The 16,586-nt window shown below is 68.7% G+C and overlaps 2 protein-coding genes across 2 annotated transcripts; both read left to right on the forward strand.

Annotated features, from left to right (window-relative positions):
- Positions 1-1,932: 1,932 nt before the first annotated feature.
- Positions 1,933-9,431, forward strand: LOC311171046 (transmembrane emp24 domain-containing protein 11-like; the record flags this gene model as incomplete). The annotated part of the gene is made up of 5 exons (XM_084233601.1): positions 1,933-2,053; positions 5,796-5,896; positions 8,266-8,391; positions 8,957-9,103; positions 9,264-9,431. 5 exons carry the CDS (start codon positions 1,933-1,935, stop codon positions 9,411-9,413), a joined length of 645 nt encoding a protein of 214 aa, XP_084089727.1. The 3' UTR covers positions 9,414-9,431.
- A 628-nt stretch (positions 9,432-10,059) lies between these two features.
- RNF212 (ring finger protein 212) lies at positions 10,060-15,835 on the forward strand (the record flags this gene model as incomplete). Its single annotated transcript, XM_084233053.1, has 10 exons — positions 10,060-10,168; positions 11,802-11,863; positions 12,262-12,336; positions 13,812-13,868; positions 13,995-14,053; positions 14,332-14,384; positions 14,453-14,513; positions 14,727-14,772; positions 15,325-15,388; positions 15,574-15,835. The coding sequence occupies 10 exons, from the start codon at positions 10,060-10,062 to the stop codon at positions 15,723-15,725; spliced, it is 738 nt and encodes a 245-aa protein (XP_084089179.1). The 3' UTR covers positions 15,726-15,835.
- Between the last annotated feature and the right edge of the window lie 751 nt (positions 15,836-16,586).

Here is a 16,586-nt window from a genome sequence, read left to right on the forward strand (position 1 = left end):
TCTTCTCGGTCAGTGCAGGGAAAGCCTGTGTCAAAATTCAAATTGAAGCAGAAAAAGAACTTGACCTAATTTCACGATTAAAAACATTTAAAAGGCGCCTCCCCTGGTGGGGCAGGCGGTTGAGCGCTGCGCTGTGAAGCTGTCCGCCCGCAGCTTCTGCAGCGCCGGTTCGATCCCGGCCGGCCAGCAAGGGTCCCCACAGGGCGCCGCAGACCCCTCCTGTCTCCCCGCTGTTCCCCTCAGCAGCGTATTTCCTCAGTCTGCTTGTTCTGTTCCCCGCTCCGTCTCTGGTGAGCCCTCTCACCCTCCCACGCCTCTGGCCTGTACCCCGGTTCTTGTATAAATAAATCAATCAATCTTAAAAAAAAAAAATCTAAAAGGGCCTCCCCGGGTGGCGCAGTGGGTTGAGCACCGCACTGTGAAGCTGTCTGCAGCCTCTGCCACGCAGGTTCGATCCCGGCCGGCCAGGGAGATTCCACATGTTGCAGCAGACCTCTCCGGTCTCGCCCGCTGCTCCCCTCAGCAGTGTGTTTTAGTCAGTCTGCCTGTCCTGTTCCCCTCTGCTCTCTCTGGTGAATCCTCTCACCCCCCGCACCTCTGGCCTATATTCAAGCTCTTCTATGCATAAATAACTAAATCTTTGAAAAATTACTAATGTCAGAAAATAAAACACTCAGGAATTAACAACCAGGGAGTTTAAAGACGTGGACAATGAAAACCACAAACGCTGCCGAGACAAACTCGGAACGACGGCACACTCCCCATTCCTGGGATGGTGGCGTGGCATCAAGATGTCAACGCTCCTGTCAGTGACCTCCGCGCCTGGAGGTCTCCCTCTCCAAATCCAGTTACATTATTCACATAGACACACCTGCCCTGAGTGCACGTGGAGTCTTGTGGGGTGCGGATATGGCCACGAGGGCTCCTCAAAGAGACCAGCCTTCTGCACAGGCGATGTCTGCAGGCCTGCAGCGTCCCTGACAGGGCCTCCGGCGCTTCCCGTGCGCACGCGGCATCTCACCCCGCACCCCGCGGGACGGGCATGCACAGGCAGGGCGGGGACCGCCTGGTCACGCGGGAAGCAAGGTGCAGACCTGGCCGATCACTTCTCCAAAAGGGGGGCACCAGGAGCCGCTGCAGCGCGAACACCCCTCGAAGCCCACGGGGGTTGGGGCCTGGGGAAGCGACCAGGGAGCAGCCCTCCGTCGGGTAGTGCCCTGACCCGCCCGGCCCAATGCGAAGCCCGGGCGCCTGTGGGGTTTTGGCCCAGTGGCCGGGGGGCAAGCCAGTATGGGGCCCAGCTCCAGGGAGGAAAAGCCTCGCCGAGGTGCCTGGGCACAGCCTCGTGGCGGGGGAGCGTGACCCCCAGGGGGAGGCTGCCACTGGGGTTTGTTCCGTTCTTGTCTCTGAGAAAAATGACAGATTCAGAGGGAAGCTGGGGTGCCAGGCTGAAGGGCCTGGGGCTCAAGGGGCGAAGGTGCCTCCTTTTCCGTGGGAGACAAGTTTCCCGGGGGGCCTCGGTGCTCCCAGCGCTCCCCTCACCTCAGTCCGGACTTGTCTCCTCCCCAAGTCCACACTCGCGGCCTTGCCCCGCCCCTCCTCACAGGGCACCCCCAAAGCCACCTCCTCCTCTCCCCACTGCCTCCCTCCTGTGCGCCCCTCTCAGCCCAGCGCCATCCTCGCTCACCCCCTAGGCGGGGCATGGAGCCCACTGGGCTCACGTGGCCCTGGCCTTGGCCCTGGGCCCTCCCCCACGGGGCCGGCAGGAGGCGCTTCCAGGCTCAGAAAGGTCCCTCCTCCCTCCAGGGATCTGTCCACGTGGGCCCAGGTGCCGCTTCTCACGGAAATCGATCGCCACCCCCAGGGAGCAGCAGACAAGCCGGGCTGCGCACACCCTGCTGGTCTCGGAGACGTGCGCGTGGCCACGGCGACATGCACACCTTAGCCCTTCTGAGCTGCTGCTTTTCACTCTCAGCAGCGTTTTATTTCCACGCTGGGGAGCGGGAGGAGAAATGCATCATAGAGGACATCCCCAGCGACACGCTGATCACAGGTAGGAGCCCCACAGGGCCTGCACGTGGCTCCGAGAGGCCGACTGGCGCGCTCGGGTCAATCCGAGCAGAGGAGCGCGGAGCCCGAGTCCCAAGCTGGCCCAGGCCAACAGGAGGCGAGGTCTCTGGCCTAGTCCGGCTCAAGGACACGCAGCAGGAGGGGGCGCAGGGCGGGCTCAAAGCTCCCACAGGTGGGCTTCCCACGGGGCCCGCCATCCACACGGCCCAGCCCCCCGCCTTCCCGGGCAGGACAGGGCTCTTGGAACTGGAGGGGCCGGGTCGTCTGCGTCCCAACGAGCACGGTGGTCCCTGTGCCTCCTCCCTGACGTGAGCACAAACAAACGCGCAGGACCCCCTGGGCACCCCCGCGCACCCCCGCCCTGCATGCTAGGCGTCTCCACAGACCAGGCAGCCCCCGACGGGAGGCAGCGGGGGGCAGAGGTTTGCACCAGCAGGGTGGCGGGAGCACCCGCTTGGGCTGGGGAGGTGGCCGGGCCACCAGACCACGGCCCCGCTCTGCCCCACAGCCGCGGGCCTGGCAAGGGTCGGCCCGTCTTGGCTAGTATGCTGGTGCCATCGTGTCGAGGGCTTTGGGCGTCCAAAAACCAGGTGAGCTCGTGGCACCTGCCAGCACAGCCTCAGCCCTGGCCCCACAGCTGGGGCGGGGGGCGGGCAGCAGCCACCACTAGCTGGCCGGACTCATCCCACAATTCTCGGCAGTGGGCCCCGGGCCCTGGCCCAGGGTGGCAGAAGCAGGAACAGAGGCTGGGCACACAGCACCCCCTCCAGACACCCCGCTCCCGCCCGGCCTCCCCACCCAGCCCCCCACGCAGCCTCTTCGGGCCTCTCCCCAGCAAGCACGAGGTCTCGCGGTCTGGGCCCTAAGGTCCACCCCCACTCCAGGGCCGCGTGGGGCCCCAGGGGTCAGGCCTCCCTTTCCCCTTCAAAGACAAGCTGGGGAGCAAGTCCCAGGCTGGCCGGCGGCACCGGCTGGGACCTGGCGGCGACCCCAGCAGACGCTGCGGAAAGGAGCCGCTGCCAGAGGCCCACAGGCAGCGACGCGGGCGGGTCGGCCGAGGCTCCCCGTGGCTCAGCCCGGCCGCGCACTCTGGCCCGCGCGCAGCCCCACGCCCCGCCGGGCCTCCCCGGGCACCCCGCGCCGCCTCCGCCCTCTGCGGGCACCGCGCCCCGCGCGCTCGCGCGCCCCCGCCAGCCGCGCCCCTGGCCTCGGAGCGGAGCGGGCGGCGCGGACGGGCCTTCACCCCGGCTGGGGCGCGGCGCGGCGGGGTCCGCCGGCGCCCCCAGGCGGCCGCGCGCAGGCCCCGGGCGCGCTCGACCCACCTCCGCGCCCCGCCTCTCCTCCCGCGGCCGCGCTCCCGGGGGTCGCCTCCTCCATCGCCTGTGCCGGCCGCCCGGGGTCGGGGCGCCCTCGCCCAAGGCTGGCGGGTGCCGGGCGCGCGGGGCCGCGCTCTGCTCCGCTCCCCGCGGCCTCACAGAGAAGCCCCGCGGCGCGGGGTCCCCGCGGCCAGTCTCCGTCCGCGCACCGCAGCAGCTCCCCGAAGGGCGCGCCTCGGAGACTGTTTTCGTGGCCCTCAGGATGTCCGGCCTCCACCCCCGCGGGCCAGTTTGGGGCCGGGACCCCGCGCCGTCTCTTCCTGCAAGGCTCGGGGCACCACGTCTCGTGAGGCCCGCGGGCCCCCGCGACCACGTGTGCGCGATGGACTCGCGGGGCCCCTCGGGGCCTCACCTCCCCGCCAGGCCCGGTGGGTTCTGGCAGCACTTCCCGCGGCTCCCTCCCTTGTCCAGATCAGGTTCAAGCCCCCTGGCCAGCTCCTGTGCGACGCTTGGGTTTACTAGAAAAGCTTTGGTCGTTCAGATGACCGCGGCGCCCCTGGGCATTTCCAAAGTGGCAGAAAACACCTGCGGGGCTGGACCAGGCTGGAGACCCGTCCCCGACACTGGGGGGGGGGGCCTCCCGCCAGGGCCAGGCTGGTCAGCAGCCAGGGAGCCGGGCGGGCCGCCCAGGCCAAGTGGAGGGCGGTGTGGGGACGGCCCCCCCCGTGGAGACTGGCGCCGTCTCCAGACAGGGGCATCAGATCCTGCTGCGTCCAGGAACGGCCAGTGGGCGTGGGGAGGCCGCAGCACCCGCCCAGCCTCCTCTGACGGTCTCCCCGCCATCTTTAGCCCAGTCAGCGAGACCTCGGTGTCCAGCACCGGAGGAGGCGACCAGTTGCTCGCTCTCCTGCCCCCCAACACGTTCTCATTCAAGCGCGTCCACGCTGTTGACACGTTTTCAAGACGGCTGCTTCAAAAAGCTTGTCAGGCACCTCAGTCTCCTCCCAGCCGGGGTCTGCCAGCGCCCACCCGCGCTGCGCTGCTCAGCGCCCGAGCGCCGGCCTCTGGCGGTGCTGCTTCCCGGTGCTCCCTCCCTGCCGGGCGTCGCAGACGTGCTCCCGGTGGGCGGGAAGCGGGTGCCTCTCGCTCCGGCTCCGACGCGCTGTGTCCACCGCCCAGCGGCTCCTGCTCCATGTTGGGGGGTCCAGGCAGGTTCTCTCTGAGGCCCGGGAGCAACTGAGACGCCGCTCCCCAAGGGGGCCTCTCCACCGAGAGACTCGCTAACACTTGGTGCTCCAAGGCACGGGGCGCCGCCTCCCGACGCCCCCCGACGCCCCCTCCAGCACCCGCAGCGCTCCCGGCCAGGCAAGGTCCCCTCAGGCAGCCAGGCTGGCCCTCTGGCTCCCAGGGAGGCGGCTGTGTCGAGGGCTGGGGAACGGGTCCCAACCGCCTCCACGGCCCCGCGAGACGACTGTCCTGCGCGCTGAGCGGACACGGACGCAGGCCCACGCCTCTGCACGGCCCACCGCGCTGGCCCGGCCGCACCCGTCTCCACAGCAGTCCCCCCCACCAGCCCCTTACTATGGACCGGGGGCCTCCACCGTCTGGCTGGCCAGCCTCCCTCCCGCCCGCTCTCCTGCCCCCCGCATCGTCCCGCCGACAGCGCCCTTGGTGTGGCGGCGGCATCACATGCTGGCAGCGGAGTGGCTGCTCAGCAGGTGCACGGGCTGCTTGTCCTGTGCTTTGGGCTCATCAGAGTAAGATCATCGGCAGGAGAGCACCCGCCCCCCCCCCCGGCAGCTGTCACCCAAGTTCAGGCCACGGGTGCGAGCACCTTGGGAGGACCCTCTGTGTGGGCCACGTTCAAACACAGACAGGCGGGCCTGTGCCCGCGCCCGGTCGGAGGTCTCCTGGGAGCGCCGCAAAGCCAGCACTGGACGTGGCTGAGGCAGGGCCCACCCCGCTGCAGGGAGCTGGCCGCTGCCTGTAGGGCCCTCTGCCTTGGGCCAGGCTGCGGGAGGCGCTCCCCACCCCACCCCCCCGCCCCCGGGTCAAACCGCTGGACTGGCAGGTGCCCTCCTCCGCCCATCCCCAGGTGGGGCCGAGCGCCCTCTGGCCAGGAAGCCCTTCGGCAGGTGGAGGCCCTGGGGCGGGGTTAGCTGGAGAGCAGATGGAGGCCTGGGGGCCATAGGCTCACGGGGTGTGGGAAGCCCCCCAACTTGCCCCGGGGCCGGGTCGACATTCTAGGAGGAGCCTGACCTTTACCGCCATCACGCCCGCCGGCAGCCCTGAGACCTGAGGTGCGGGCAGAGGGATCTGTAAACAAGAGTGCCCTGCCCTGGAGTCTGGGACAGGCCAGAGGCCCCGCCGCGCCATGCACGCGGCCTGGCAGCACCTGTTTCCGCACAGGGACCTTCAGGATTCAGCAGTGGGATGTGTCCCGGCATGACTTCCTCGAGTCTGCTCCCGGCCTGGGCGTGCTTGTGACCGTCAAGACCTACGACGATGAGGTGAGAGGCTCGCTGAGCTCTGCCGCCTCAACTTCCCACTTGCCAGAAATCCCTCCCCCGCCTCCCCTCGAGTGTCCACTCCCTCCAGCAGGCGCGCCGGCCGCACCCCCACTCCCCTCGGGGTCCTGGGCCCAGCCCGGCCAGCGGCCTCGAGAGCTGCGTCAGCTGAGGCCAGATGCTGCAGAGCACCCGGGCACTGCGCACGTCAGCTGCTGCCACCCACTCACTGCCCGCCAAGGCTGCCTGGTCGCGCGGGGCCTCCAGGCCAGCAGGGCGCACCTGCCCCCTGCAGCACGACGGCACCCATTTCCTGACCCATGAAGCGCGGGCCTTCAGCGCGCGCGGCTGTCCCTCGGGGGAGACGGGCACACGTCAGAGCCCGCAGGAACAGGGCTCGTGGCGCGGCGTCTCCTCTGGCGCGCCCGTGCTTCACGTGGACCCTTCTGACCTGGTCAGCGACAAGTTGCTTCAACCTCTGCCTTGGAAACGCCCATTTCTCCTTTTCTTCCAAACAACCCCGGGGGCTGGGCCCTGCTCTCCACGCCGCGGAGCCGGCTCGGCTTCTGAGGGCTCCATGCGGCCCCGACCAACGCTCCGCCTGTGTCTGTAGCTGCGGCTTTTGTGACTCTGGCGCTGTCGTGATTCATCTTTGACTTCCTGTAGGTTAATATGGTGTGACGGCGCAGCTGTGGACTCGTGTGTGTTCATGCTGCCTGGCGTCCAGGCCACGCCGCGGGCTCTGCAGCTGGGCAGCCAACACTGAGCTGGGGAAGCTCCTTCCGTTACTTTCGCCCTCGCCCACCTGGCCTTGCCTTTGCACTCGGCCTTCACAAGCTGCCCCCAAGTTCTGGGACCTTCTGTTCCACTTCTTCCCAGCCTGCCCCGGTTTCCCGGGTGAGGAAGTGTCTGGGGGCAGACCCTCAGGTCGGCTGCAGCACCTCACCCGCATTCCCGGCCTCTGAGCCCCCCGCGCTCTGCTGCCTGCTTGCTTGTTCCCCTCCACACACCCGCCCCGTCCCCGAGGGCCGCTGTCGCGTCACTCTGAGTTCCCGACAGTCCCAGCGTCCCTGCTGTATCCGGATCTGATCCTGACGCCTGTTCTGTCCCCTCAAACTGTATTTGTGCCTTTTAGTATGACTGGTCGTTCGTGGTTGAAATCCAGACAGGGTGTTTCCAGAAGAACCCAGCACCGGTTCCCACCGGCTTCTGCTCTTTTAAGATGTGATTCTTTGTTACTGGCTTATTTGTCTCTCCAATTTGAGGAGCAGCAGTTTGCCCTAAGACCTCAGTTGTCTGATAGAAATAAGAACTGACCTCTCTCTCGTTCAGCTTTTTACTTGTTGTCAAGACAGAGTGACCCCATGCTCCTCCACCAAGCTGGAAATCTGTTGCTGAAACACTGATGACACATAAACAAAACAGATAATCAAGGTTCCCTATACAAATATAAGCATCTCACAGCTTGACATATGATCTTCAGAATCCTCATCTAGGCCACAGAAATGCACAAGTCTGTGTGGGGGTCTACAAATGGTATTTTTATGAAATCCCATCCTGTGCGATGGCGCCCCACAAGACACAGGGCACCGGTGGCGCAGACACGGGTGTGACATTCTCTTATGGTCACAGAATGCTCCTTTATTTGGCTTTGCTGAGTTTAAACCAGGTATTAAAGTTATTTCAGGAAAGCAGTTTTGCTGTTACAAAACACCACACAAAACATCCTTTCGCATGTGACTATCTACTTGCATGTGCTCATGGGACACATTTCCAGGGGCAGATGTGCTGGGCGATGGCGACGTGCGTTTTAATGCCAAACTACCTCCGAAACGGTGTTTCTACTTACACTCCCAAATGATGTTTGAAAAGCAGGTATTTCCAAAACTTTGCCACTCTGGTAACAAACAAAGGGTACATACTTATGGTTTGTACTGAAGCCACAAAAGAGTGAATATTTCCCACACTTATGGGCAATTTAGTCTCTTATTTATAGGATTTTACTAGATTATATGGGGGGGGTGCTTGTTCTTAAGAATGGAAATAGGGAGCCCCCCTGGGGGCTCAAGGGTTAAGTCTCAGTGCTATCAAGCTGTCGGCAGCCACTGCGGCAGGAGTCCGATCCCCGGCCAGGGAGCTACCCACAGGGCGCAGCAGACCTCTCCTGTCTCCCTGCTGCGCCCCCTCAGCAGTGGATTTCAGTGGATCTGCCTGTTCTGTTCCCCACTCTGTCTCTGGTGTATCCTCTCACCCCCCCCCACACCTCTGGCCTGCACCCCAGTTCTTGTATGCATAAAAAAGTAAAAGTAAACCTTTGGAAAAAAAAAAGAATGAAAAATAAACAGTAAAGCTATGGAAATCCTCAATCCTAGGTATTGTTGTCGAAGTTACACGGCTCACAAGGAACATTCTATTTCACATCCCATTCACCTGGAGAGCACATCATCTGCTTGGAATCTAATTCCACGAGGCTGGTGTCATTTGGAGGGAGTAAGCTGGTGAGTGTCAGCCTCCAGTCCTCTGGGAGAGCAGGGCTGGCATTACTGACCATGATGTGGACACACAGAATCCACTCAGACTGGAAGCCCATGAAAATTCTCACCTAGACCAGCACAGCAACCAATGACAGAGCTGGAGGGCTTGGAAGGGGTTCAAAGGCGAGCCGTGAAGTGGGCGAAAGGGCTGGAGTAATACGAGCTGTGGGGAGGTGGAGAGAGCTGTGGCTATTCAGGCTGGAAAACAAGCAAAGGCCGGGGGCCCAAGAGTAATGGTGTCCTAGTCCCTGACTCCTGCCCAGTAGGGTGGCTCGGTCTACACGTGCTGAGAACAAAGAGAACTTGCACTTCAGCATCAAGATCGAGTTTTGGGTGAAGAAATCTCCCTGCGCGATGACTCCTCTTGGCAGCAGAGGCAGTGGCAGGTGTGGGTGCCCAGGGGGGCCGCCCCGGGCTTGCTGCTGCAGAAACACGGAGGGGAGGGGGGCCAGGAGAGGACCCGGCAGACACAGAGAGGGACGGGGCGCTGGTTTGAAAACATATTTCTTCCTTTTTACTGTTCTCACAGCGAGTCCACTTAGATATCCGAGTCGGAGAACACGACCTGGACGTGGCCATCGCTCAGGCAAAGGACAAAGTCAACGAAGTCAGCTTCAAGCTCGAGCATCTCACTGAGCAAATTGAGCAGATACTCAGAGAGCAGGACTACCAGAGGGTCGGTCTGCCCGCGGCTCCCCGCACCAGGCGAGGCCCGAGGGCCGCGGGGGGCGGCTCCTGTGTCCTGGGCGCTGGACGGGCCGCCCCGGGGTGGGGGCGCGGCGCCAGAGAGGGGCGCGGGCTGGGGAGCTCCAGCGCCGCCCTCCCCGTCCCCGCAGGGCCGCGAGGAGCGCTTCCGCGCCACCAGCGAGGGCACCCACCGCGGCGTCCTGCGCTGGGCGCTCGCGCAGACGCTGCTGCTGCTGGCCGTCGGGCTCCTGCAGATGCGGCACCTGCGCGCCTTCTTCGTCGCCAAGAAGCTCGTGTAGCCCCGAGACGCGCCCGCGGGGGGGGGGGGGGGGTGTGAATAAAGCAGCGCCCGGGCCAGGGCCGGCGGAGCAGAGCAGAGCAGCCGCGTGCCCCTGCCCGAACCCCGCCGCCAGCCCCGCCCCCCCGCCCCCCGCCGCCCCCACCGCCCCCACCGCCCATCCCACCCCCACCCCACCCCCACCCCCCCGCCAGCCCCGCCCCCCCACCGCCCCCCACCCCCACCGCCCCCCCACACCCCTACCGCCCCCCACCTTCCCCCACCTTCCCCCACCCCCCACCGCCCCCCCACCCCCCCACCGCCCGCTCCCCACACACCGCCCGCCCCCCCGCCGCCCGCCTCACGCTCGCCCCTGACACCGCCCTCCCGCCGACATCCCCGCCCCCCCACGCCAACCCCGCGCCATCCCCCGCGTGCTCGCGTCGTGGCGGGCCTCGGCCTCGCCGCCTTCCCGCCTCGGCCGCGCTCTGTGCGCAGGCGCGGAGCCGGGGCTGCGTGCGCAGACGTGGGGCAGCTCGGCGTGCGCAGGCGCGCAGCGGGCCTCTGTGCGCAGGCGCGGAGCGACCGCTGCCGCGTGCCCGCCCCGTGGTCCCGCGGCCTGACTCCCGCGCCCCGGGACTCCTGGCCTCCGGGCGGCGCCGGCCGGCATGGCCAGCTGGGTGTTCTGCAATCGCTGCTTCCAGCCGCCGCACCGGACGTCGTGCTTCAGCCTGACCAGCTGTGGCCACGTGTACTGCCACGTCTGCCTGGGCAAAGGTCAGGCGGACAGGGCCGCCACCTGAGACGGCGCCGAGGGGCGGGGCCTCCTGGAGGGCTGGGCCTCTGGGGCGGGGCTCCAGGGCGGGGCCCAGGAGGGAGGGGCCTCTGGGAGGGACGGGCCTCCGGGGCGGGGCCCGGGGGGCGGGGCCTCCGGGAGGGATGGGCCTCCGGGGGCGGGGCCTCTGGGTGGGCGGGGGCTCCAGGGACGGGGCCTGTGGGAGGGACGGGCCTCCGGGGGCGGGGCCCGGGAGGGATGGGCCTCTGGGGGCGGGGCCTCTGGGAGGGACGGGCCTCTGGGGGCGGGGCCTCTGGGAGGGACGGGCCTCCGGGGGCGGGGCCTCTGGGAGGGACGGGCCTCCAGGGCGGGGCCTCTGGGAGGGGCGGGCCTCCGGGGCGGGGCCTATGGGTGGGCGGGGCCTCCGGGGGTGGGGCCTCTGGGAGGGACGGGCCTCCGGGGGCGGGGCCCGGGAGGGATGGGCCTCTGGGGGCGGGGCCTCTGGGAGGGACGGGCCTCCGGGAGGGATGGGCCTCCGGGGGTGGGGCCTCTGGGAGGGACGGGCCTCCGGGGGCGGGGCCTCTGGGAGGGACGGGACTCCGGGGCGGGGCCCGGGGGGGCGGGGCCTCCGGGAGGGATGGGCCTCCGGGGGCGGGGCCTCTGGGAGGGACGGGCCTCCGGGGGCGGGGCCCGGGAGGGGCGGGGCCTCCGGGGCATGGCCCGGCGGGTACCGAACTGGCCTCTGCCCAGTGCGAGCCCGGGTGGCGGCCCCCAGCGTCCGGCGGGGGTGAGGCCGGAGCCCGAAGGGGCCGGGGGAGGGCGGCGCGGGGGCTCGGAGCGGCCGGGGGTGGGGGGGCGGCCCAGCCCAGGCGCGGGGGCCTTTCCGGGTCCGGTGCCGCCCCGCAGGGCCGAGCCGCTGGGCCGGGAGAGCTGCCCTCGCCGCGGCCCCCGCCGCCCCCACCCGGGCGGGCCGCCCCAGCCACCCCGCCTGTGTCCGCTCTCAGGTGCGGTGGGAGCCAGCGGTGCCGGCGGGCTGTGGGGGCGGGGCCCCGCAGAGGGCAGCCCTGACTTGGGGTGATGCTTCCACGAGGGGGCGACCTCACCACGTGCTCGGAGGCCCTCAGGGGGCCCTGGTCAGCCGCCGCCTACTGCGTGGGGTCGGACGAGGGTAGGGACGCCGAGCGCAGGCCCAAGGACGTGGTCCTCCGGCGGCCCCTGTGGGTCGCCCCGGCCGGGGTTGCTGGCACTGCAGGTCCCGGCACTGACCCCCGCGGGGGACCCTGGCTCTGGCTCTTGGCTGCCTTAGACAGGAGGGGGCATGGGGAGGGACGGCCACGGCAGGGCCCGAGCAGGGCCCAGGTCTCCGGGTGAGGACCGCGGCGTCCAGCGAGCCGGGAGACCCGCAGCGGCGTGTCGGGGGCAGGAGAGCAAGCTCGGAGCCGCCCTCGTGGCCTCCCTGGAGGCCGATTTTGCGACCTGGGCATTTTCCCAGCGCCGTAAGCTCCGAAGGAGGGAAGGAGCGGTGATGGGGCCTCAGGCTGTGGGGCACGCGTCGCCGCTGGGCGGAGGGCAGTGTCGCTGCCGCCTGTCGGGCTGGCGGGGGCCAGCCACTGGGCCCTGGTGCTCTTCCTCCAGGCGGGAAGGACAAGTGTGCCATCTGCCGCGCTCCCTGCCGCACGGTCCCGCTCTCCAAGCACGTAAGTTGGAACCTCCTCTCTGAGCCGGACGCGCCTTCCTTTGACACCCTTCGGCACGGAGGCATCTGTGGTGGCCAGGTCTCCCCACACCGAGTGGCCAGAGATAAAGTGACCTCTAACGTCTGGGGGCGCCCGCCTCGCGCTCCGTCTGGATTTCCATCCCTGGTCGCCCCGCCAGGGCCTGCGTCCACCCCACGGGGCTGGCCTTGCTTCTTGGGGATGCCGAGGCTGTCCAGTGCGGGTGGGCTATTTCCCGTTGCCCATCTCGGGTCCTGGGAGTGGCTCTGGAGGCTGCTGGGCAAGGCGGGCCCCCGGGGCCTGGGACAGGTCTTGGTGCTGGGTCCAGCGGGTGCCCAGCCCCCGGGAGTGGGCTCTGCACACAAGCATGTCTCTTGCAGACCGACTGGGACATCCAGGCGCTCTTCTTGCGCGTGGACAGCCTGTGTGCCAGGTACTCTAGGGACACCGCACAGGTGAGCAGGCGCACGAGGCGCCCGCGGGGTCGCCTACCACAAAGCCAGAACAGCTGCGCCCCTCATCCAGCACCCCCGCCCCCGCACACACCCCATCTTGCATCTGGGTGTAGCGCCCAGCTGGGCTGCCTGGACTCGCAGCTTTGGGACGCTGCCTGCCCCGAGGGGGACAAGGAGGGCCACTTCCCACCGCTGTCCCTCTGGGGTGACTGTCCTCCCACTTCCGGGTGCCACGGCCTCTCCAGACCACCTGCTCAGTGACCCTGTCGCCAGGCTCCTGCACGCCCACCCTGGGTGTGGCAACTGCTGGGCTGTGCTGGGCGCCGAGGACGGCAGCTGTGGCCCCATTTGCAGCCGGAGGCCCCTTCATGCTAGACTTTCCAGCTGGGCACTGCCGTTGGTGACCTGGGAAAGTGCCCCTGGTGACTCTCAGGACCCGGGGCACAGCTTGGGGGAGCCCTGCAAGGACCAGCCTCAGCGGCTTGGGGGATGGGTGGCAGTGGCCGGGGGCTGGTTTCATGGGGCCGCACACAGGGCTTGGGCAGCTCCCGTGAGCTGGACGCCACGTCTCTGGCGGGCTAGGTGCTGGTGGATGCACCCGGCAGGGCTGGGCCCGGGAGTGGGCCCCCTACCCCAGGAAGCACGGGCCTGGGCGGGTGGGGTGGGCAGAGCCACGCCCCCCCAGCGCGGGCCCTGATCCTGTCTGCCCCCACCCCACGCCCTCTCCCGGCTGGGGCTCTTTGATTGTCACAGGACATGGCCCGGCACCCTCTGGCTGCGGCGGAGCAAGAAGAAAAGGCAGCTCCCGCTGGCTGCGCCAGTGAAGGGGGCAGCTGCCCGCAGCGGTGGGGAGGCTGCCTGCAAAGCCCAGCAGCAGGGGAGGGGGCGGAAGCCACTGGGCAACTCGGGTGAAGCTGCAGGTGGGGTGGGGCCACCTTGGCGCAGCAGGAGGGCACTGACACTCTGTGTGCACCCAGGAGAGCCCAGGTCTGTCACATGGACCCGCATGGCCACTCTCAGCCATCCCCCAAAAAGCGCAGGTGCAGGGGGTGAGCTCCTGCTCCCTGGTCCCGCCAGGCAGGAGGTCCCTTTTCACACGTCAGGCCCAGCTCCCCGTGGAGCGGGCGGCTGCTGCCCCCTCTGTGCAGGGCCGGGGTCAGTCTCGAGCAGGGCTTGGCCCCGAGCCCCCCGCACATGGCCCGACTCAGGGGCGCGGGAGGCCGGGCTGCTGGCTTCAGGCGTGGCAGTAGAGGCCCTGGGGTCTTGGTCGCCAGCCTCTGCCCAGCCCCCTCTGCAGGGTCCCCGCCCACGGGACACCTGTGAGCCAGGCCTGGGGCCAGCGGCCCGGGACTCCACGTGGTCTTCCCAGGTACTCGTCCGCCTCATGCTTGCTGGCTCCCCCGAGTGTCCACCCCGCGGGGCCGCTGCAGCTGGGTCCTGGCCAGGCCGGCCTGTCAGCTGGGCACGCTTCTCAGATTTCAGAGTTTCAAGAAAAGCACAGGAGGAGACTCTTGGCTTTCTACAGAGAGAAGGTGGGTCCCGCTGCGTCCCCGAGCGCCTAGCGCTGGGGTGTCCCCGGCAGCGAGCGTGGCTCCACTCCCTGCGGCATGGGGCCCTGCCTGAGTGCCCGCGCCCTGGCCGCTGTCTCCCTTGCCCAGGTCTGGAGGCTAGAGGACGCCCTCAGAATGTCGGCGCTGCAGGTGCAGCAGCTGCAGAGGTGTGTGGGCTGCACCCCCTGGGCAGGGCGGGGAGGCCTGCCTGGGTGACCTGCAGTGGGAACGCCCAAGGGCAGGGAGGGAGGAGGAGAGGGGGGCAGTCCTGGAGCTGGGGGCAGGGGCTGACCTGGGCTGCTCCTGTGAGGGCCCCGCAGGGCTGGTAACTGGAGGCCCTCAGTGGACGCTCCCTGAGGCCTCGGGCTCCACCCCAGGGCAGGCCCGGGGGCCCTGGTGCAGGCCTGGTCGCGGGACACGGGTGTGATACCATCTCCCCGCCCAGTGCCAGGGCGGCACCGCAGGTGGCCTCGGGCACAGTTCGGACCTCGGTCTCGAGTAAGTGCAGCTGCCGGGAGGGGCGGGAGAATGGCGGGGGCCCCTGAGCCTCACACGCATCCCCGCAGCTCCGTCCGCAAGGCCACACGGCTACCCGCTGCCGCTCCTGGATGCGCCGGCCCCCGTGAGGTGAGTGGGCTGCGGGCCCTGCAGGGGTCAGCCGCGTGGGCAGTGCCGGAATCGCCTGACCCGGGGCGGCCATTGCCTGCTGGGCCATGGGAGGGGCGAGGACAGGGATGGCTGGAGCCCTGAGCAGGGAGCCCGCAGGAGGCAGAGGCAGGCGCGGGCGCCTGGGGCCAGTGCTGCGCCTGGACAGCGGGAGCCTCCCACTGCCTTTCTCAGAGCAGAGCCCATGGACGTGGACTCGGAGCCGACTCCGAAGAGGAGGGTAAGTGCTCCGTGCGGCGTGGCCCCGCAGGCCTCTGGCCTGAGTGCTGGACCGGCCCGGTCATAAACCAGGAGACGCCGGGAGAACTGGGCCGTGGGTACAGTACGAGGAAGGACAGCAGGAGAGGTGTGCTGGCCCCGCTAGCCTACCAGGAGTGGCGTTGCCCAGGCGGAGAGGCCAAACTCACAAGTGGACAGGCTGCAGGAGGGCAGGGGCAGGGCAGCGCTCCCGAGGGGCCTCGTCGCAGCGCCGTCCTAGGGGCTCAGTCCTGCCCTGGGAGGCCCTGTGGGTCTGTGGGTGGAGCAGGCCCTGGGCGGCTGGTCAGGGTGCAGGCCAGGGGCTGGGCCATGGACCCAGGAGGGCCACCGGGACCATGTTCAGGGCCCGGCCAGTGTGGAAGGGCCCCCTGAGGCCCGCCCATCCGCCAGGCGGTGGGGGACATCTCGGTGCAACCCCCCTGGCCCCCTGGGCGTCTGGTCAGGAGCTTGGTGGCTGTGTGTGGGGCACAAGCATTGTCTACTGTGGGCGGCACCCACCTGTCCTTCCCCGCAGCCCGAGGGCGCAGCTGGCCCCACGAGGATCTCCCTCATCAGCCCCCCGCAAGACGGGCGCATGGGTAAGTGGGGGCTGCTGCGAGGCGGATGTGGTGGCTTCCTGCGGGAGAGAAGCTGGGGCTGCTGAAGGGCTGCGCCCTGTGCTGTGCGCCCTGCAGGCCGGCCTGCCTCCAGCTGCGCCCCTCCCGGAGCTCACCAACCCGAGGTGGGCGGGGCGGGCACTGCTCAGGTCCTCCTGTCCCCATAGGCAGCGTCTGCCGCCCGGGCAGCACCCCACTCCCTGGCCCGACGCCCACGCGTATGGCTGCTGCCACAGCCCTGAGGTGGGTGAGCGTCCCCCCACCGCCCTGCCCTGCCCTGCCCAGGCCCTCTGCTTGCGGAGGCTGCTGGTGCCGGTGACTGCTTCGTGGGAGATGTGCCCCGCGCCCGGGTGGGGCCTCAGCCCGGCCGGGTGCTCCTGCGGAGGAGGGGGGACAGAGCTAGCTGGGTTCCCCCTCCCTGGCCCCAGCCCTGGCCGTCCACCCTGGGCTGTCGGGGCCAGCGAGCACCCGTACATGATCTTCAGACCCCCAGGGCCGGGGAGGCCCTGGCTGCAGTGTGGGCTCCCCTGACGGCCATGGTCCTTCACAGGGGGGTGCCGCCGGCCCACATGCCCACCCCGCCGCCCAGCCTCGCGGGAGCAGACCCCTCACCCAGGCCCCCCATTAGCATCTCGGGGCTGCGGCAGCGCGGAGGCAAGTGCATGGGGGACACACGGGGAGGCTGGGGAGACCCCGCCCCCGCCTGACCCCACGCTCCTGCAGGGCCTGCGTTGGGGAGGTGAGCCGCCCGCACTCCGCGCCCTCGGACCAGCTGTGCCCCTGACCAGCCACCACGCCCCACCAGGGCCGGTCACCACGCCGTTGAATAAAGTCCTTTCCCAACTCTGTGGGGCCTCCGTGCCTTCCGACGGGCGGCGTGAGGCCTGGCTGCAGATGCAGGGGCGCCCACGCTGCCCTGTGTGGGCCCGGGTGCTTGGGGCACCCTCTGGTGCAGAGATGCCGCCCCCGAGCGCCCTCTCCGCACTTGCCCCCACCAGCAGGGTGGGAGAAGAGGTGTCGGCACTGACCACAGGGCCGTGCCCCGCCCCTCCCTGGCCCTGGCCGCCCTCGCCCGTGGGCCTGGCTGCGAGGATGCTCGTGGGGAGCTGCCCGCGGGGCGGTGGGGAACGCGCACGCTGGAGGAGCGTGGGCCTGCGACGGGGATTGGCTGCTCGCCCAG

The sequence above is a fragment of the Talpa europaea genome, assembly GCF_964194135.1.
Source record: "Talpa europaea genome assembly, chromosome: 5".
Taxonomy (NCBI): Eukaryota; Metazoa; Chordata; class Mammalia; order Eulipotyphla; family Talpidae; genus Talpa; species Talpa europaea.